Here is a 22011-nt window from a genome sequence, read left to right on the forward strand (position 1 = left end):
GTCAGGTAAGTCATACTATTGAATAATATGAAAGAGTATTCCCCAGCGGTTAAGTTGCTTATGAGTGATTTCTAGCAATAACATGAAAAGGAAAGGCTGAATATGAATACAGAATCAATGGCATGAGGATCATTCCTATGAATAAAAGTTGATATGAAATCCAGAAAGGTAAAAGCAGAGGAAAGATGCTTCTAATTCTCAAAGCAATGGTCTTCTGGTCAGACATGTCAAGATAATAAATCCTTTGAAATATTTCAGAAGATTACAATATTTAAATGCAAAAAAGCAAGCAAAATGAAATAATTTGCTTCTACACACCAGCTCAAAATGAAATGTTTCATTTCATTTTTTTTGATCAAAAACATTATTTTTTTTGTTTTGCAATATACCTTTATGATTATTATTTCAAACTGAAAACATACAACCTTCAGCAGTTATATTTATTGTGCTAATTACAAAAAATACACATTCTAAGCAAATGCAATGCAAATGTAGCACTGCCCCACCCATGTATAAAATTATGTTTAAACACACTATAAGCAGCGGTTGCAAAATAATAAAATATCAAAAATATCAAATGCAAAATAGCTACAGCCAATTTGTATAGCAAGTTACAGCCAAAATGTTGCCGCTTCCAGGGAGAACACTAAATGGATACAGCAATCTGCAGACAGCTATATATGAAAAGAAGGTTTCTTTGCAGTTGGGAAAATTGCTAAGGTGCTTTCTTCTGTGTGAGTTTAAAAATAATGCTTGTTTTAGTTTACCCTGAAACTGAATCCCAGGCCTCAACTGAGTTGGAATCTAATGAAACAGAAATGCAGCTCAAAGAAATTCATCAAAATCTCTTTCAACTGGCAAGCCAAATTTGAGGAACGACAGCTAGACTCCTACTTTTCAAGCCACCAAAGATTGTTAAACATGTTACAAAAGTGTCGCACTTTGCTGAGAGGCTGGGAAGTTATCAAGCACACAGCTACATTAGTGCCCCTCTGCTGAATTATTAATGGAGCAGTGGCCTTTGGAAAAGGAGGTAGAGTAATAGGAATGTCAGAAAAATCTATCATTCAGGCAAATGCTATTGTCCATGAGAATCTTCAAAGAAGCTCTTCCCTCTATATTAACCTGGCTGAATGCTTGGACTGTGGAAATAGAATGCAACCAATATACCTAGCACATACCACAGTAGTATAATTATAAGGCAATATATAATATATATAAAATACAAACATATTTAAGCAGTATATAAGTGTATAATAAATATGTTTTGCAAATAAACTTTTTGTTAAGCATGCTGAAAATAACCATGGCATTTTCTCATCTAGAGTTACTTTATTTCTTCCAAGACATTGTAATAGCTTTATCCTATAATCATTTTCCTTTGTTTCATTTGAAGGTGAAGTCCTATGTTTGACAGCAGGAAGAAATATAATCATTTCTGACTTCCTAGTGTGCAATTAAAGAATTCAAGGTATTATAAAATTACTTAGCAGGTCACTTTTCCAGTAAACCTCATTTATTCACATCTCATTTTCTAATAAGCCAAAATATGTGTCTTACCTTCTGCCCCCTACAAAAGTTTCACACAGTGAGCGTGGAAAAAGGGAGCCTGCATCTTTTTTTTTTTTTTTCCATATCTACAGTAAAGACAAAGGTTCTTTCATTCAAATACTAGCAATATAGAAGATCAAAATGATATACATGAATATAAATTATTCTTTCTTAGGTCTATTTTCCTCCTGGCATTTCGCATCAGAAATATTGCTTGAGAGTAGATAGGTAAGTTTTTTTACAACAATGATTAGCAATGAATAAACAGAGCAAGTACTAAAGCTGGCTTTGCACCTACTGAATGCTGCAAGTGTCTGTACTCATTTGATATGCATCTAGCAAAGCTTGGATGTTCCCAGAAGGCCACTCCATGAACACTGAGAGAGCAGCGTCTGCTAGTGGTGCCTGTAAGTCACAAAAATGAAAAAAATATATTTATATAAGTGAGAGCAATTGGAAAGAATGAAGGTTATTTAAACTACAGTCTACATTATTTTAAAAGCACACACACAACACTTTCATACAAATGATCAGCAGTGTATATATAATAGTACAAGTTTCTGAAACACATTTCATTGTTCACTTGGTGAATATTTAGCAGTTTTTTTTAATTAAGAAGATCTTTATGACTTGCTTCATTTTCATCAATTTGCCAGAATATACTGGTTCTGTCAAGTCTTCTTCTCTGCTTTTCTCTCTCTGTGTATAGTAACACTGAAACACACACAATAAATATATATATATATCATATACCCATCCATATATATAAACTGCAGAAGATAAAGCGTATGTATGTACACATATTATATGTATATGCATATGTATGTGTGCATATATATGCATATAAATGTATTTATACATATGTATATGAGTCTGGCAATGATTATGTCTGAGAATACAACGCAAAAGATTTTTCCCTTTTCCTGTCATCATGTAGTTTCAATGTAATACTGTACCTGTGGCATTGAGAGGACATCGATTGAATGCCATGTCCCCAGCTGGGGTCCTTTTCCACACCATTGACATTAAATAGTCTTCAGGACATATTTCATAAGGTGCTGCCATTTAAAAATGAGAATTTAAATATGAATGTTAATGTAAAATAGATATTTTCTATCAGAAAAGTAAGTCTTCAATCTAATTCTTCCTGGGATGTATATATTATCATCTTTTGGTTTCATTTTAAGAATGAAATACATAAAGGTAGGAATGCAAAAACTGCAATTTTTGTGTAACAACTGGCTTTGTGATGGTATTTATTTTATAGCCCATGCATCTATTCTCCTCAGCAAACAAACATTCTTTAAATTGTATCTGCAATATTAATGGTTTTGAACCTTTACTTATTGCTCTATTTTCTTCAATAACATTAAGCATATTTCGTAAGTTGATGATAATAGCTACAAGCTGTGATGCTTGTTACACTAAACTTTTTTCTAAGATTTTTCTAAAACACACTGTATGTGAAAGAAATCATTCTAAAACCTTGGCTGAAATATTACATGTGCTAAAGCTGTCAAATGAGAACTGTATATTCTGGAAATGAAAAAGCAGGTTAGTTCTTTGAAATGTTTTTCATTACAAGTTAGTGATTATGCAAGTACAGTCAATAATGTGAGGCTGAGTGGCTATAAAATAAAACAACCTTTTACTCGTTTTACCATTTTAAGGGAAAAGATATTTTCACATTTCTACAGTAACAAAAACACACGGGGGAAAAAAGGCTTTTACAAATGCTTCACGTTTCATTTTCACATGGTCATGATTTCCAGATTCCCTCTGCTCTTTGTATTTTCTGTATTGCACTGTAGATTTCCAGTTTATGATTTTTGAGTAAACTAGATCAACACAGCAAACATCTGGCTGAAGATGTCTCACAACTTAAAGCACTGACAAATACTACTTGCTGAAATCTAACTCATTTTATGTTCAGGAGAGAAAAGACATGAGTTATTTCAAAGTATTATTGTATGTATTTCAGGTAAATTGTAATCCTACTGTGTTACGTCAAAGCATTTATAAAACAAGGAAAAGGAGAAGAGAAGGGAAATGCTGTCACACTTTTACAGATGGAGTGGTAAAGCAGAAAGTGATTCAATGATTCACCCATGGTTGCATGTGAAACCTCTAGTATATGTAGGACCAGATTTTACCAATTCCATTGCCTGACCCATAAAACTGTCCGTCTTCCTTGTACTTCTCCTGACAGAAGAGTGAGGTGCAGGACGAACTGAGCAGACTTTCACACCAAACAGTACCCTCTCTTTGTGGACGGCAAGGAACTCCTTGCAGACGTCTCAGTAATACTAACATGAATCACAGCTGTTTAGAAAAATTGCTTGCCCTATCATCAATATTCCTGAACTGTAAATCAAGACAGTTGGTGATGCTAAAAATCAAGTGGTCCCTTAATGGCAAAACATGAAGAAAGTTGATTATATTCATAATCTAGAATACTAACACTGCTGCTTTAGACATATACAAAAAGTTAATGCTGGAGGCCATGGTTAAAATGGGGAAAAGCAGGTTTTGACAAACATAAGTTATTTGATGACATAAGCGAATGCAATCGCCATCATACTGTGCTTTTGTAAATGGAAGAAATGTTCTGCAAGATCAACATAAAACAGAGGTAATGTTATAAATTACATAAATGTGCTAAAGCTCAGAGGCCTTTGATAAGTGTATTTGTCATCCAGCTCTGGCTATTTCAAATTCTTTGTGTTCACTAATAAGACATAGCAAGGTTGATTCTCAGAACTGAAAATCTTTCTTCTCTTCAAATACAAAGTGTTAAATGTTTTTTCTGAAAATATACATATATAGAGAGAGATATATAAACACATATATACCATGTTATCTGTTTTATGTTAGCAAGTCACAGGTAATATCAGAGATTTTCTGTCTAATTAGAAGGGTACTACCTGTGTGCTTTTGCCACTTTTCAAAGCTCAGAATTACTGGAGAGCCTTTTATCTTTAGCATAGTACCAACCATAATCTGTGTACCTCTGTGCTGTGTTCAAAGTAAAAAGCCTTCCCAAGGCCCAGAGTTATCAGGGGAGAGGTGCAGGAGCAAGTCAGAGTTTGGAAGAGACGTCACTGAGCCCAGGCTAACAAGTTTTCCTGGATCTTGGCTGACTGTGCAGTGCACCCAGCTGTCTTTCAGTGCATTCTACAAATACCTTGGATCAAGGAATGTGGTGCCTAGAAACCAAACCAGTTCTTTCTAAAGCCAAAACACATCTGTCAGAGCTTACCAGTCAGGCTCCTGCCCACATTAAAGCATCATTAGAGCAACCAACACAAGTTGCCCGTGGAGATAGTACAGTCACATTGGAGTGGCATTACACCTGAATTAAAAAGCCTTGCTAGCCCTGCGGGATCTCCTCAGGACCAGTTCAAGCATTTCTGTAACTATGGCACAATTAATTCATAACATGCACAAAGATAAACAGGAGTTAGCTGTTCAAAATCATAGAGGATTGCTAAAATTTAAAAGAAAACAGCAAATACTGAGATAAATTTGCTTAAAGTGACAAAAAAAACCCCAACCCTCTCTTTCACTGAAGATGTGATTCAGCAATATCTTGCCATGCAGAGCATGTACTCCAATTTACCATGTTATACCCCTGGAATGATAGGAGTGAATTCATCTTAGCTAAGCATAAACACTCAACGAAGTGAGTGATCTAGAAGTCCAGCCTTCCTCTAGCATCACTGGTGAGACAATATGAATCTCCAAAAGGCATTCAGCCCACCTGGGGCCTGAAAAAGCTGTCTGCTAATACACAGACAAAGCAACAGAATAAAAGCAATAGAAAAAAGCTTTTGAACATTTTGTAAAATATCATTGTAATTAGAGATAAAACAAAAACCAAAGTTTTAATATAATTATTTCTGTGCTGACAATTATTTAAATCTTCCCCCTTCTCATATTTTACCATACATAGCTAGTATTGCCTTTGAAGAAACTTTCTATCTGCAGTAGGAAGCCATTAGCTGGTCTTCAGCAGCAGCTGTTGTGCACTGTCTTTCTGTTAACAACCAAGGTGATTCTTTCCATTAATTTTTAGGTCAAAACAATTCCTATGTATGTTTTCCACCACTGACAATATGTTTATGAAGAAATACCGAGTATCTATTTTGAGTAAAAACTGAGGAAAGCATAAATACTACAATTTTATGGAGTTAAATGTATAGGTATTTCTGGAAACCAATACTGTATCATTTGAACATAAGATATTCCTAAAACTGTCATAAAGATGGCGTTCTGTTTTCATAAAAATAAATTTACAAAAGCACCATTGTCCATACAGAAGTGTTCTCTCCTGAATAATATGGTATTTTATTCTTAGTTCTCCTATCTTTTATCTTTTACTGGCCCATTTGATGGGACTTACCTTATTTCTCTTATGTATTTCTCCAAAAGTTGCTGATCAAGCTGCTGTGCAACTCCCTAACAGACATGGATTGCAATTTCTTGTGTTACCTAGCTGTCTCCTTTATTCCTATGGGATAAAGCTATTGCTTGTTCATCCAGTGTTAAGTTTTCCACAGTGATTTCCACTTGACAAGTTGCCTAACAAGTCCAGAAGTTTTTTTTTTTTTTCTCCGCCACAAAACTGTTGGTTTCTGTTTCATTTATTTATTTATTTTCCTGTGCATTACTCTTTACACTCAAAAGGATTATGTTATTTACACAGGTTAAGTACTTTCATAAGATTTGGCAGGTGTGGAATGAAATGCTGTTGGCTGAAGTGGTAACCTCAGCAGAGGATTGGGATTTTGTAGGATGATGGAAGGGCTTTCCGTCTTTATCTGACACAGACTGAGACATTTGATGGCAGGACAATAAAATGCATGTACTTCCCCAAAAGTCTGCATACAGACTCCTATCCACAGCAGTGGGATTCTGCACAGCAGTGTGTAACACATGGTCAGAAAAAATGAGAAAAAAGTGTGTTGCTTGTCTCCTAAAATGTTTGGCACTCACCTAGACCTCAGATAAGTGGATTAGTTTTCTAATGTTGAGTGGGAAACAGTTCAGCACTTTTTGCTATTATCCAGTCTGACTTTCCTTTCTGCAAAATAGACTGTTACCTTATGCTACCCTCAGTGGACAAAGAGGACAACTGATAATCTGTTTTCTGAATAATGGCTTTTTGTAGATTTGGAAGTCATTGGTATATTCCAGCTCAATTTCTTCTTTCTTCTAAACTCAGTTCTTCTTAATTTTCTCTTAGACCACGTCTCCTATGACTTTTAAAATTTATTTTTTCTTTTTCTCTGGTCTTTCTCTGATTTGTTTACTAGAGTTTACACAGTACTAAATCCTTAACATTGCTGACCTGTTAGGAATGAAACCTAACTTTATACCTTTGGGGTACAACAAAAGAAAAATGACTGAAGCCAAAATATATTCGGATGTTAATTTTCTGTTCCCAGAGCATTACACAATAGATGGGAACAATCACAGTTTTAATACATCTAATTGTGAACAGAAATAAATCAGAAAGAAAGAAACTCAACATTTGTCCAGAAACCAAGCCATTTGGGAGACCTACTTTCAGATAATAGTTCTGAGCCTGCCTTTCTTAGTGCTGCTTATGTTCAGCTTCTAGGAGTGTCTCATGTAATTCAGCCCCTTTCCAAACCAACTGAAAAGCATCACTGATGCACTATGAAGAAAATCTTATATAATGTTCAGAATATGCAGAACTCAAAAAGTTCAGTCAAGATTTTCAATCAGTCAAATGAACAGCTCTGTTTGAAAAGCATTTTATTAACAGCAGTTAGAATAATTGAAAAAGATTTTATTCTCCTTTTGCTTATACAGTTTTAAGTCTGCAATATATTCACTATCTGTAAGTCCAGACCTCTGGGTGATACAGACAGGTGTAGCTCCATCCATTTTACAAACATGTTATGCAGACCTACAATGCTGCGGATCTGCTCTTACACTAATGCAAACCAATGCTAATACAAGAAAAATTAGACCTTTTTGTTTCTCATGTTTCTCAATGGCTTATCACAGAAAGAGAAACCAGTGAAACAGAAAATAGCTTTTCTGAAATATTTTAGGGCTACTGAAGAAAAACATATAAATCATGAAAACTGCTGTATTAGGATCATCATCCCTTGCTGTCTTTGGCAATTTATTTATACTTTGAAGCATAGGAACAATAATAGCACTAAGTGAGTAGAGAGTCATCTCTGTAAAGTACTCTTCAATCTTACTTGATGTTTATAACATGTAAATCTGTCTATCTGTTTATACTTTGTAATGTAGTATTTTGGTAAATTGTCCACTATCTACATTTAAATATTAGATGCTCTAGCAAACATCAGTCTAGAAACAGTTATATTAAATCTGTGTTATTCATTCATAATCTTTCACATAAGTATTATTTGTTAAAAAGTGCATTAGGTTATTATGGTGTCTATAAACATTCTGATTCTGATCTGGGATTAATCAAGTCAATAAATAAATACAACAAATGGCAAATAATGTTTTGTGTGCATTTGACTTGTAAGTACATTTGTAAAATATTTTATTAACAGCAGGTGGCAACCTTTGAAAATTGGATTGCAGCAGTGTGATTTTACTTCTGAATATACACATGCAAATTACTTCAAGAATGATATTGTAAGCGGAAGCTGGTTTATATGAATGTCTGCTTACTGAGAAGACTCACATTAACCTCTTAGAACAGTGATTTTATGGAGGAAGTTTACATTAACTGTGGGAATTATAATTTGTTTAGGAACTCAATACAAACACTGTTTCATGCTGCTTTGCAAATAACGTGCATTTTATTAAAACTAAAGTGAACACTGGAGATGTAAGTTATATTTAGTAAACTTCTCTAGTAAAGTATTATAAATTTATAACTACAATTACACCTTTTATTATTCTTCAAATGCAACATGATTCATTGTTTTACTGTACTGCAATATCTTGAAACTGTTCTTTGATGGCTGCCAGGGGATAACTGTCCTGCCTATGAAAACATGGGATTGATAACACAAAATTCACATCTGATATGTTTTCCTTTTCCAGACCCAAGCATCCCTGCCATTTAAGTTCTTTCTCTCCCTACCAGAGAATATAGCCATAGAAATGTGAAGTGGAATTGTGCAGAAATCAGAGAGATTGTTAAATTCATTTTCCTGCTACATTCAGAACATATCATTTCCCAAGTGACTGACTAAGACATCCTACACTGTTTGTGTCTTACTTTGTTTTCTTATACCTGACCAATAATGCATTCTTTTACTTTAGGAAAATGTCTCGTCACAGATAAATATGATCAGATTCACCAAAAGTTTTTGTTTAATCGCTTTCAAGGAAGCTCAGATGTGCTTTTATCAGCTTTTATTGAGGAAGACTTAAATCTATCAGGAGGACAAAGTAAAAACTGCTGCAAAGAAATACGTTTAAGCTTTTATTAAAACAGGAAAGTCATGCCTTTTCATTTTAACTGACTTTCTTTTTTATAGAATGTTGCTCATGTATTCATTCATTCTGTACATCACAGTAAGGTTAATTCTTTTCCCCTCGTCTTCATTGCATTGGAATTGGCCCCCTATACAGATGCCTCTTGTACAGTGGCTAAAAGGAATTCCATGATTTACAAAACCAGGTCTAATTCTCTCAGAAACAGTGCATTCTGGAAGAATTTCTGCATCAAATCATCTCTACTCCAAATAATGTAGCTGGATCTGTGCATTGAAACATTTTTTCTGATAATTTTATACTCTGGTATTTTTATTTATTTAAAAAAATAATGCATTGCTTAGATATCCAATTGGGCTAGTTTACACCTAGCTACAGAAATGTAATCCTGCTGAGAAAAAAACAGCAGTTACTTGCCTAAAGCAAGGCCAGATATGGCTTTTTATGAACACTGCTTTTAATACACGGATCTTGTCTCTCCTGAAGATAACCATCAGAGTAAGCCACACAGTGGTGTATATAATAACAGTGATTATATCTGCTTCTCACCTGGACACCTCTGTTCACTGCACCGTCTAACTTCCTCTCCAGTTCCTTCACACTGTTGCCCCATCACAGAAGCACCTTGACAGATCCTAATTCGCCTCTCCCAGCCACCATCACAGGATTTGGAACACCCACTCCAGTGTCCCCACTGGTTCCACTGGCCATTTGCTATTTAGAAAAATATCATAATTACAGTCATGACATAATGACTGTCATAAAGGAGGATGGATAGGTTATTCTTTACTTAGGTAAACGAAGAAAGCCCCCAAATAGATACATTTATATATGTAAAATATGTTACAGAAATTATAGATATAAGTGCATGGAACTTCTAAAGATGGGCATGTCTCTACTTGGCTCCTAAACATGGAATTGTTGTCTAAATGACTTGCATCTCAAGGTAAAATAAAAAAAGTTGATGCACATTAACTCTGAATTAGACTGCAAAACAGACATTGTCACTTGCATATTTTTTGTTTTAAATGTACTTGTTGTATAGTGCTATTGTATGGGCACACATAATGACACACATTTACAATATTCATAAATAACCTGTTAAAAACTAAATAAAAACACTCTTGCATGTGATATTTTAGAAGCTTGATTTTACATGATCTGACAGTGTAAATGGGGCTTAAAATTCAGTGTAAATATAATTCACCCACACTGAAAGGCTGTTTTTATACTTCCAGAGGGTCATTATGTAGTCTCAACATAGAAGAGGAACAATTCAAATATGTTCAGTTTCTAGGTTCTTGAGAGACATTATTAAACTCTTTAGTTCTCAAACATTTTGTTCTAAAACTGTTGTATTTTCTTTAAATGATGGTAAAACTGAAATGCAAATACGCAACCTCTGTCATGCAGTCTTTCCAGATGAATTCTTTATTTTTCTATCTCCAGGTGGCTCCTCAGATAAAAAAGGAGCAAGGCCCCCATTCTCCCTCTGGAGGAGGGCTGCTCTGCCTGTTTGCAGCCTGCTGGGGTCTGCGGAGGCCCAGAAGTCTGCCTATGCATCACTGGTTCCAGTCTCAAAGCTACTGGCAAGACCGGCCCTTAATTCTCTTTTTAGTAACATGTAAGTGTTGCCCTTCTCTGTGTGAATCACTACTTACCGGTGCACTCCGGGTTATAGCACTCCCTGCTTTCAGCCCAGGGTCCCCGGCACTCGGAGCCGCCGTGGGCCGCGGCGGTGCACTGCCGGCTTCTCTGCTGGGTGCCATTGGAACAGGTCACCGAGCACTGGCTCCACGAGCTCCACTCTTGCCACTGTCCATCCACTGCCAGAGCAGACACAAAAGAGATGGACACACCAGAATTACCATCAAACCCATGCAGTGCCTCAAGTGTTCATTCTAGGTTAGGAAGTTGCAATTTATGCATGAATGCAGCTCTTGGGCTAAACCTAGACTGAAGACATTTGCCTTCTCACAATAATATTACTGACTTTGAAGGTCTTGAAAACTTTGCTGATAAAATGTACCATATCAAACACAGAAACTGTGATTATGAGCTACTTTAAAATCATTTAAAACTGTTTTCCTTTTTGTTCAAGTAAAGAAATTTTCATCTCCTCAAAGTGTATGCTGATACAGCAACAGAAAAATTATGAATTTGCTAACATATTTGAAAGTCCACAAAGTTTTTTTTTTTTTTTTCCTGAAAAAGTATTGCTTGTGCTTTTAGGCAGAAGTGGGGGACAATCTTGTATCATATAAGCTTTAAGCCCTTGAAAGTGATTCTTTACAGCTTCAGTGATCACTTGCATGGGTCAACTTACAAGATCCTTAGTCCTGACTGTAAAATGCAGTCTATTTAGTTGAATAGGAAAAGGAACACTGAGTTACCACACTGCCTCAAACAAAGTCTATTTATTTATACTTATAATTTTTCATACACTTTTATCATCCATCAGCCTCCTAAGGTAAATGACCCCAGTTCTTCAATATGCTTTTCAGATAAAATGTAATAGAACAGAAATGGCCTTCCTTATTCCTCAAGTCTACTTCCTTGCTAGTATATTGCATAATCTTCTTCCTGAATTTGTCAAGTTCAGTTTTAAACAATATAGATACGGTGATCAGTTCTGCATTTAGTATTTTATATTAGCCTATACATTTTAGTCTGGAGAAGTATTCTCATGAGTAAAAGTTTAGGATTGTTATTTTCAATTTCATATATCAGAAAGTTTGTTTGGGTAAATGAAAATATACAAAAACAAAATAATAAAAATACACACCAATTAAGTTCTCATACAAGTGAAAAATTAGATGTTCTATCATGAATAATAGATCTAGACAGTATTTCTAAAAATGGATATGCATTATAAAATGTGTTATTACTTACTGTACTAATTCAGAACTCTGTATTCATACAGACTTCAATAATCATCAACTGGTCATTGCATCTGCAATTACCCAATATAAACTCAAAATTCAGATTGTAATACAATGTTATTTGATTAATAGTCTTCTTTGAAAATCTGTTTTATAATTACAGTTGCCATAAAAGCACAACTGTTGAAAATCAGTAACTTCACTTGCCAACCCTTGATTTCAGAAATCTTCTAAAGAAGTATTGGAATAGCAGCCTTCTATGTTTGTAGTATTAATAATTAAAAGAGGAAGCAGAATTTTTGAGTTAGTGGAACATGAAAAATATTATGAGAAACATTATGGAAATTACATTTTAATTAATCCCTCTTCAGTTTTATTCATTGCTACATAGTATTTTCTAGGGTAGGAAAGGTCAGATCAATTATTATAAATGAACAATTTAGTAAACGGCTACATGCCTTTGCAGTCAATAGGAGCTGAAAGAGCCAACTACCATGTAGTTTACACGACTACTTTATTGTATTTTTGCTATAGTGTCTTTGGAGAAAACTCATTCTGTGGCTTCTCATATATATTTCATGTGTCTCTCTTCTTTAGCCTCAGGAGCAAATAGTGTGCAAGTTTTCTATTTCAGAAATACTGTTAAAAGTCTAAAGAACTGATCATAGTGATTCCTATATAGAACAAAGCATTGAAATTGCAGGAAATTTTAATATTTAGCAAAGATTTAAGCTGCTACTTTTAAATGTAGCCACTACTTTACTTCCTCTGATGAAATCCATTCTGGTAGAAAGAACTATTAAAAATCCAGAATTCTCGAATAACTCCTTATTTTGACAGCTTCAGTGTAAAATCTTTTGCTTCTTTTCAATACTGGGGTGAACTGAATGCATTAATTTATTCTCTGCTGTTTTTATTTGGCATTTCTCTTGTTGTCAACTCAGCTTCATGCTCACATATCATGTTAATTACTTTTGTGCAGGCACATGTAAAATTGCACAGCTGCCAACTTGGTCAAAAACCAGATTAAGTCATATTTTATGCAGCTGCATAGAAGACTGAAACTTATCCACAAATTCTGTGCTAAAGTTGGAGTATGCTTTGCTGGTCTGAAGAAAAACAAACTTCAGGGTTAGTGAAAATGAAAGAAATTTAGTTTTAATTCTATGAGGTGCTAAGTTCCACCCATGCTTTGACTTCATCTCCATTTACAAATCCTCAGATAACTGTTTGTTAATCAAACGCCCATCAACCCTTTTCAGGATGAGCTCCAGTCATAGAGAATCTATTTGCAGCAGTGTTGTGAACTGTGGATATGCAAGAAGCCTTCCGCAAGGGCAACCTTTACTTTGTATCAGAGTAAACTCATGAATAAAAGCTTCCACACTACAGCTCCTAACACTTTTTTAATATCTAGGTATTACACTGAGTTCAGTAATAACAAGGGAGATGATTTTTAAAGCAAAAACTTATTTCATTACATATATCTGGCTTGAAATTTTTTGTCAAAATAATAACCTATGGACAGAAATTTTTAAAATTAATTGTAAAAGACTGATTTTTTTGATTAGTTTGAATTTCAGTGAATGGAAGGGTTAATGTGAAGTCTACACATTGTTTACTTGTTCAGGGATAGTTTTTTTGGAAAGTGGTTTAAGCAAGTAACTCCCAGAAATTAGGCAGTTAACAGTTCTGACCTTCCCTTTTCTTCTTTTCCCAAATATCTTTGTTGTATGGTGAATAAATATTTACAGAGAACCCCACAGCAAGTGTAATCCAAACACACATGGCAGACACAAACTGTGTAAACTCTGAATATCTCTCTTTAAGCCATACTCAGAAAGTTGCTTGTCTTTTGATTCTCCAAGATCCACCCTGAATCAAGATTCCCTACCCAAAGCACTGTATTTTGAAGAAATTGAGACTTATCTGCTTGTGTAATGTCTAGAACAGAGTTACCATCCTGATTATATTCTTTGACCACTACAGTTAAAATTATTAACTGTATAACCCCCCTTGCTCACTTTGCATACCAGTTTTTTTCTGTGTGCAAAGGACAATAAAAAAAATCCCAACAGCCTGCACCGAACGCACTGTAACAAAGCAGAGTTGTTATATAAGCTCACCAGGGCAGAGTGCAATATTGCAAGGTTTATGTTGTGTTTCAGGTCCATCACATGATCTTCCCCCATACTGGGGAGGTATACATGACCTTGTTCTAGTTCTTTGGCCTCGACCACATGTGAATGAACACAAACTCCAAGGTGACCATTCCTCCCAAACGCCATGTACTGCAACAAACCAAACAGATTTTAACCAGAAACAGACACACAAGTAACAGAAGGATTTCAAACCAAATATGATCAATATTGCATAAGGGAATTGTTTTGCCAGCTTCAGAGAAATCAGTACCTACAGTGGCAAATAAATCTTCTTTATAAAAATTTAATTCATTTTGATTTCAAAGTCTTATTCTCCATAAAATATATTTAACTTTGACAATTTTTCTCTAATCTTTCAACTGATCTCACTATCGCTTGCATTTTCAAAAGTTAATTATGATTCGTTGGCGCCCGACTTGAGATATCTTTAATAGCCCTGATTTCAGGAGATGTGGTCAGTCTTTGTGAAAATCAGGCATATACCTTATGTCCCAGGGCAACTCTAAAAACATGAAGCAATCAAAATTAAGCTTTCTTTTGTAAATATGGGAATAAATATAATAATTTCTTACTGTGTCACCATGATAAATTGGGGGTCTTATCTTACAATTGTTTCATAAGTTTAAATTCTCGTGGAAACATGGCAGCACATGTGCTTGATTATCTTCCTCAAAAGTACCACAGCTGTATAAGCAAAACAGATTTGCACTGTTTCCTTAAATGAACACATTCACTGATTTAACATATACAGTAATGCATGCATCAATAGATCTCATAAAGAATGTTAACTCAATAAACTTCAAACACCTTCAGAGAATACAATAAATTACAAACACATCCAAATATTTTTATATAAAAAGTATTTCATAAAAATAATATAAGGAATCCTAGAATATGCATCTTTCTCTAGCCTCACTTCTTTCCAGTGCAGGAGAAACTAATTTACAAAACTCATCTCAGCTTATATGCCATATATATTTCATTTTCAGAAACAATTGGAGTCAAATTTTCAGAATGCTCCACATAAACAATGTATTATAGATAAGCATGTATTGGTAAAATAGCTCCATACACATGCTTTGGCAAAACAGTTCTTTATGAATTGAAAAATATTGCAAAATATGCTGTAGGTATTTTTCTTCTGCTTAACCAAAAAGCAGTTGCACAGGTTTAGATTAGCCTGTTTGGGAACAGGAAAACTACAATAATGCTAGACATTGAAGAAAAACCTGAAGGCTTAGCAACCAGACTGACCATCAGACTCAGTGTCATGTAACTGTGTGTTTGTGCAACTCTAGATGTTTGAGGGTGTCTGGAGGGATGAAAGAGTGTGCCACATTTCAGTGTATCACTGGCAATGGTTCACAGCATTATAGAAGGAACAGATTTTCTGGTCTGTCCTTACTTCTCATCACTGTGATAGAACCTCTCGTGTGTGGGATTACTTTGCCTTGAGGGCATATATTACCTTCCCAGTGTCTACAAATAAAAGCCTCTTCTTGTAGGTATTAGAATAACAATTCCTGAGGCAAAATTCAGTTGCTTTAGGTGGGGAAGGATGTTGGCCCAGTGATACGTTAACACAAAAGGATCAGTAAGACTAAGGGGAATTCTGAATGTTGGTAGCTTCTATTGCACTCCATTAACACTAAGGAAAATTGTCATTTCAGGTGTTACACTGAGGTAAAAAGTTTTTTAGATAACTTCAAAGAAATTGTATCTGACAAAAATGTCTAATTTTATACAGTGAATGTATTCACCCACTAGGTAACATCTCAGTTGTTGAGAGGTTATTGAGTAGTCACATACAAGTAGTCTAAAAATACAGTAATTATTTCATATCCTACATGGCTAGCTTTATTAAAGTTCTCATATTCTAAATACTACATCAATCTATGTTATATTAGCAAAAAAAGCCAGGAAAACTCAAAATTAATGTTAAAGTGACAAACTTTAGTCTAGTGATTTTAAAAGCCTTGATTAACTTTGACATTTTGGTCAAAAACATGAAACAAGGTCCTTCTAAAGCTAAAAAGTTGATGACTACATCTGTTTATAAGCCATTACATTTCATCTTTTCTCAACAGGTATTATTCTTAGAGAGGTACTCTGACTCAGCCATAGCATTTCAAGCTTTTTCTCATTGGCAACGCATTAGATTTTGAATCCAGACATCTCTCTAAAACTCTACATTTTTTGATCAGATAAGAATAATTAATGAAAAACCAATTTGTCAGATCAGAATCTAAGGGACAGTTAGTAATAGCAAAGAAATACTTTAATTTATTGATATTACAACAGTTGATTAAGATGCTCAGGTGAAACAACAAGAATTTCAAAAAGTACAAAACATAACAAGTCAATCTTTAAAAGCCAAATTAAAAAAAAGTTTATGCTGTAAAAAATAATAAATGGGAAAGCTCTAAACACTAAGTAGACATAGGCTGAGGTTTTCAGAGTACATATTAGTTTAAGTCTAATGTTTACATTTGGGTTTAGAGTTGATGCTGTCAAAATGTTATATGTTGCCTTCATTTAAAAATGACAGAATTTCCATGAGTTGAAGGGCTCTTTAAAGGAATTGTCTTGAGCCAAGAGATTGTATGTCTTTTCTGGCAAAAGTAACTGCATGTAAGCTGTAACAAGGATAATTCTTTGGTGGTTTTGTATCTGAACATGAGCCAAAACAATGTGTTTGACTTTGAGTGGATTCAAACTTACACCGGCCTCTATCTGTTTCTGGTTTAAAGCGAGGAGTTGTGCCCAAAATTGTCTTCTGTGATAAATTTTAGCTCATTTAATAAAAATTTCACAGTACAGTCTTGTATGTATATGACTTGTTTTCTGTAACTAGTAGATAACTAGCAAAGTAAGGATGGAAAAGGCATAACACTAATAAAACAACCAATCAAATATCAGGGGCAATTAATCTATACAAATGCATCATAGCAGTGTCCAGTATTATCCAGATCACCTTTAGAAGATCCACTCAAGGACATTTTAATTTTTTTTACCTTTGATTTTTTTCCTGTTATTTCATTTTCATTTTCTTTCTTTAATACCACTCCCTAAATGCACAAAAACCTGTAATATCTGATGAATTATAGCCAGATGAGCTATGCCAATTTATACCAGATGGAGAGATGGCCCACAGAGGAGTTACTGTTTTCTGTAACAGAGTTTCAAATGCAAAATTCATTATTTGGGACAAAAATATTAAAATTACTGCCAACTTATCTGTCAGAAAAATATTGCTAGCACAACGAGTTTGGATTACTGCAGAGCATCTTTCCCTTAGTTCTGCCACTCTGTGAACCCGATCGTGTTGAAGTGAACACCCACAGTGTTCACAATACACAACTTCTGTGAGGTGGGAGGAGGCGTGAGGCCATGTTGGCCCTCCTCCTACAAGCATATTTTAGGAGATTTTTATTGGGGTTTAAATGACTTTGATTTGTTCAGCTTTAAATTATGGAAAGATACTATGGCTGGTGATGTTTTGTGGTATATGGTATAATAGTTTAATATGGAAGAATAATTCTATCTGAGCAGAATCAAGATTAAAAAAATTTTTTGAATGAAATCAGAGGTTGTGCATGCACAAATTTAAACTCACTTAAGTACTATAGTGTCTGGTCCTGTAGTATGGCTTAAATTGTGCAGCTGAAAGTCTTTTCCTATATCTTTCCTGAATTCGTAATAGGTAAAATCAGCAAATGCTCTGACACCTGCCCTCCAACCTTCACGTTTAAGCCATATAGCTATTCTACTTCCTCTATGTCTCTCTCTAAAGAGACAGTTGAGTTTTCCTCCCTCTTGTTTTCTTCCTCTCAGATGAAGCCCTGAACTTCCAGAGAATAAATTACTAACAATTAAGGTGCAGGAATTCAAAAAGATAGTGCTAACTTCCTTATATTCATTGTGTTAGCCTACCCATGCAGGCACAGAATATATCAAAATGTGCATGAAAACTTCAGCAATATGGCCGAAGCTCATTATTATGAGCCATGAGAAATAAAGAGAGATAAGCGTGACAGTATATCACACCAGCCAAATTATAGTTTTGAGCAAACAAATGCTTGAAATGTTTTAGTGTACTCCTGCTCCTGCCATGTTTTGCTTCACCCATTAGCCTGAAACTACTTTCAGCTAAATTTTGTGGTGAAATGGGTTGAAAGCAATGCAGAAAGGGGAAACCAACTAACTGAGATCAGCTACAGCCATAGAAATTTAACATTCTTTCCCCTTGAGGTCTTAGTTGTGTTATAAATTATCCAGTAAGGAGGAATAAATCAATGGCACTACAATACTGGATCCTGAGATATCCTTTGCTCACAAAAGAGCCAGTAACAACAGCAGTTACATGAGCTATATTTTGCTGCCTACTAGACTGCACTTTTCCAGAAGGCTCTTGATCCCATGACATTTGCAGTTACCTAATGGCCTCATCTCTCTAAAACAGTATTGCTCAGGAACAAAGATAAATAAACCACAGTTGCATAAAGTTGGTTCCTTCATGATTTTACTTTAATTATCTGGAGTACTATTTTGAAATTTAACAAGTTATTTCAATACTAAAAGTAAATTATATTCAGTAGAATAAAAAATATCTAGAAATGACAAACCAAAGAGCTTTCATGTACTTAAGGAAAAGATTTTGTGGTCTAGCTCACTGTTGCATAATGGTGACACTGGTGAATCCCTTTCTCAAAATTTTCCACGACAGCCAGATCACAGACAGATGATCTTCCCTAGCATCCCAGTGAGACTATTGGATACTAAAGGGAGTATATGAAGAAGAAGATGAAAATACCGTTCCAGCCTTGCACTAGCATTTTCAAGTTTAACTGATTCTCTTGAAGCTTCTGAATAGATGTTTGAAGTATACTCCGTAAGCCATTCTGCATATTTTTTTATTTGAGAGGGAAAACTTATCTAGAAACATTAGTACAGGTCTCAAAATGTACCACCCCCCTGCCTCCCCTTTACTAATCATACAAGCATATAATGAAGATGCCTAGGAGATTTTGTATCTGTAGGTTACAAGGAGAGACTACTGTTATTTTTGTATGTTTATTGCTTCTAATTTGCTAAATTGTAAAAGCTTGCTGTATTAATTCAGTCCAAAAGCTGTATGGAATGAATGGTACGGGTACAGGTATCTAGGCTAAATTCCAGATATGTATGTGTAGGCTTTGATTGTTTTGTCATACTTGTTTTCTAATTATTCTAGTTTACTAACTATTCATTTTGTTAACCATAAACCAGGAATAATCCTGAATCATGCAACTTTCTAAGACAGGATTCATAATATAATGAGAACAGAGGATATTTAGGCTAATAATTAGAAGGATGTCTGAAAAATTAATGGAGTTGTGACTAGGAAAAACACATTTCTAAATTGCTAAGTGACTCCTATAGCCAGAGACCATCATAAATTAATAATATTAATAATGTTTTTGTACTTATGTGGAACAATGTGCAGGACTAACTCTAGAAGACTAATGGCTTACCTAGATATAATATTTTAAGTTGCTTTTCATTATAGAAGTTCTCTAAATGCTAACAATACTGATATGCAAACTCTGAGGGGATCACCTATGCAATCACCACTGGATATTTTGTTACACAGTAACAACATGAAAGTCTGTTTCTATATATTACTAGTCATTCAGAAAAAGCCCATGGGGGTCTCTATGTATGACAGTCTACTTTACTTGGAAAACAGTCAGCTTCCCCAGAACCTGAAGATGGCTCACCACCTTCTGGGATCAAGTGTTACAGAAGAGCTGGGGAATTTGTGCATCTGAAGAGAAGAGCGTGATTCTTCCATTTCAGACGTATCAGAGGAAAATGAATGTAGTCACAGGACATATGCCTTCCCTGTTGCCTCCTATCCCAGATAAGTCAGATCCACAGATAGAAAGTCTAAAGGTAAGAAAAGAGATGTGCCCTTTCAGCAAATATCTTGAACATGTTTGTCTCTTCTCCTTAGCGTATAGTTACTGTCAAACTCCACATATGTCCAGATCTCTGTGACAAGAGGAGTAGGAAAGCTGTAATGCAAGATACTGATGATCTTTACCTTGTGGCAGGTGTAAGAGGGCTAGTCTTTGTCTGATCTTCCTTTAATGGATAGCTATTGCCCTTTCTGGCCTGAACAATGTAAAAGAAAGTCCATGAGGACATTACTGTGAAGAGAACATTATTTGGCCCGTTGCCTAGAAGACAGTACTCTAAATGGCTAAACAACTGCAGTGTAGAATGATATATGTTAACTTAAGCTGCCCTGTTGATCAGTCTCCACTTCTTAATGTGTTGGTGATCAGGATTTCTTCCCCAGTTTGTATTTTGTACTTGCATTGTCTTTTTTTCAATGAAAATCAGAGAACACAGATTTTTTTCTTAAAAACTTAAAACTGTCAGAAAAAGAACTCTTGTTCAATATCTTGACTGTTCTGAAGGAAAACATAACAATCTACATGACCAAATTTCACAGCTGAGGAAAATTACACTTATCTGTTCTAATTGAAATGCCTCTATGCAATTCATGCTAAAAATAAAAATAAAAGATATAATTTAAAATTCTTATCATTACACAGTTCAAAAACATCCACAATTTTATTTATTGGCTGCTAACACTACCTGGACAGAGGGCAGTGTTATTGCAAACCCTTGATTCTCTTAAAGGGCCGCTGCAGTGTGTCCCGTAAGGTGATACACAAGTTCTGGTTCGCACCTGCGACCCTTGACCACAAGTAACTGAACACGTACTCCATTGGGCCCATTCTTCAACACCAGATTCACCTGTATTCAAGACAACAAACAAACATGAATATAGACATAAGTATTAATGAGACATCTTTTTCCTGAAGCTCATTAGAGTCTGCCCTTACAATTAAAGATAAAAGTAGCACACTAAAATAAATATTAAAAAGTTCATGGAAAAAAGCAGCTGCGGAAATGTGCAATGAATAGAAAATGAAGACACCTATAATGCTGCAGTCACATTACACCTGTCAGAGAAAAACACTTTGACCGCATAGCATCATTTACAGCTCCCTGAGAAATACTGCCTTTCAGCATTCTAGAAACCACACTGCCATCAGGATGCTAAAAGAACAAAGACAACTCTTTTTATATAATAGCAAAGGATTTAGCTATGACATTTATCACTCTGGAATGAAGACTAGGTTATAGTTTAAGGAACACTGCCAGTTATGGAATTCTGATTCAAAAAACTCCAAACCAAACACCTAATCCTTTATCTTTTCTTGAGTGGAGTCATCTACTATTTGAAAGAAGCTTCCTGGAAAAGAGGAGCACTTTGCATACCAATTTTTAACTTGAACAGTGGGATAAGAACTTTGATTTGATTTTTCCTGCACAGTTCTGTTACTAGCTTTTGACCTACAGATGTCCTAAACTGTTCAATGTGCTAGACCTAATTATTGCATATAGTACTTACCACTGTTTTCAAAGCTGTCAGATAAGAACAGTATGGCAGAATGAAGAATTCACAATTAATCATTTACCCAACAAATTCATGAGCTAATTGTCTGTAATTTGAAATGTATGTTATTTTAAAAATTCTGTGGTTACATCACAAAAAAAAAAAAAAAAAAAGGTTTTCAGTCCTGTGTTGTTACATTTGCTATTTTAGTTTTCACATAATCACACTGAAAGATATAAAACTAGTTCGCATGAAGTACTATTCAACATAAGGTACAAAATCAGGTGTGTTTTATTAATACTGTACATTTGAACTGAGTTGATTTTTAAACTTAAGTCCTTTTTGTAATGAATGGGATTTTACATTTAAAATTCAGTGGCATGATATGACCTTCAATCTTGAATACCTTGCTTAAAATTTTGGTTGTGTCAATATACCTCTATTCTTCCAAAAGTTTTGGTGTAACAATTAAGGAGCAGTCTGCAAACCAGGAAGTCCCTGGTGG

The 22011-nt window shown here is 34.9% G+C and overlaps 1 protein-coding gene across 1 annotated transcript in view; it reads right to left on the bottom strand.

The window, feature by feature from the left end:
* Positions 1-22011, bottom strand: part of ADGRB3 (adhesion G protein-coupled receptor B3) — a 468945-nt gene that overhangs the window by 258197 nt on the left and 188737 nt on the right. Inside the window, exons 5-10 of the mRNA XM_067294133.1 lie at positions 20699-20860; positions 14018-14182; positions 10671-10835; positions 9559-9723; positions 2508-2609; positions 1850-1956 (exon numbers count right to left, since the gene is read on the bottom strand). Coding sequence (XP_067150234.1) covers positions 1850-1956; positions 2508-2609; positions 9559-9723; positions 10671-10835; positions 14018-14182; positions 20699-20860 — 866 coding nt within the window. The remainder of the gene's footprint in view (positions 1-1849; positions 1957-2507; positions 2610-9558; positions 9724-10670; positions 10836-14017; positions 14183-20698; positions 20861-22011) is intronic.

The sequence above is a fragment of the Apteryx mantelli genome, chromosome 3 (genome assembly GCF_036417845.1).
Source record: "Apteryx mantelli isolate bAptMan1 chromosome 3, bAptMan1.hap1, whole genome shotgun sequence".
Lineage (NCBI taxonomy): Eukaryota > Metazoa > Chordata > Aves > Apterygiformes > Apterygidae > Apteryx > Apteryx mantelli.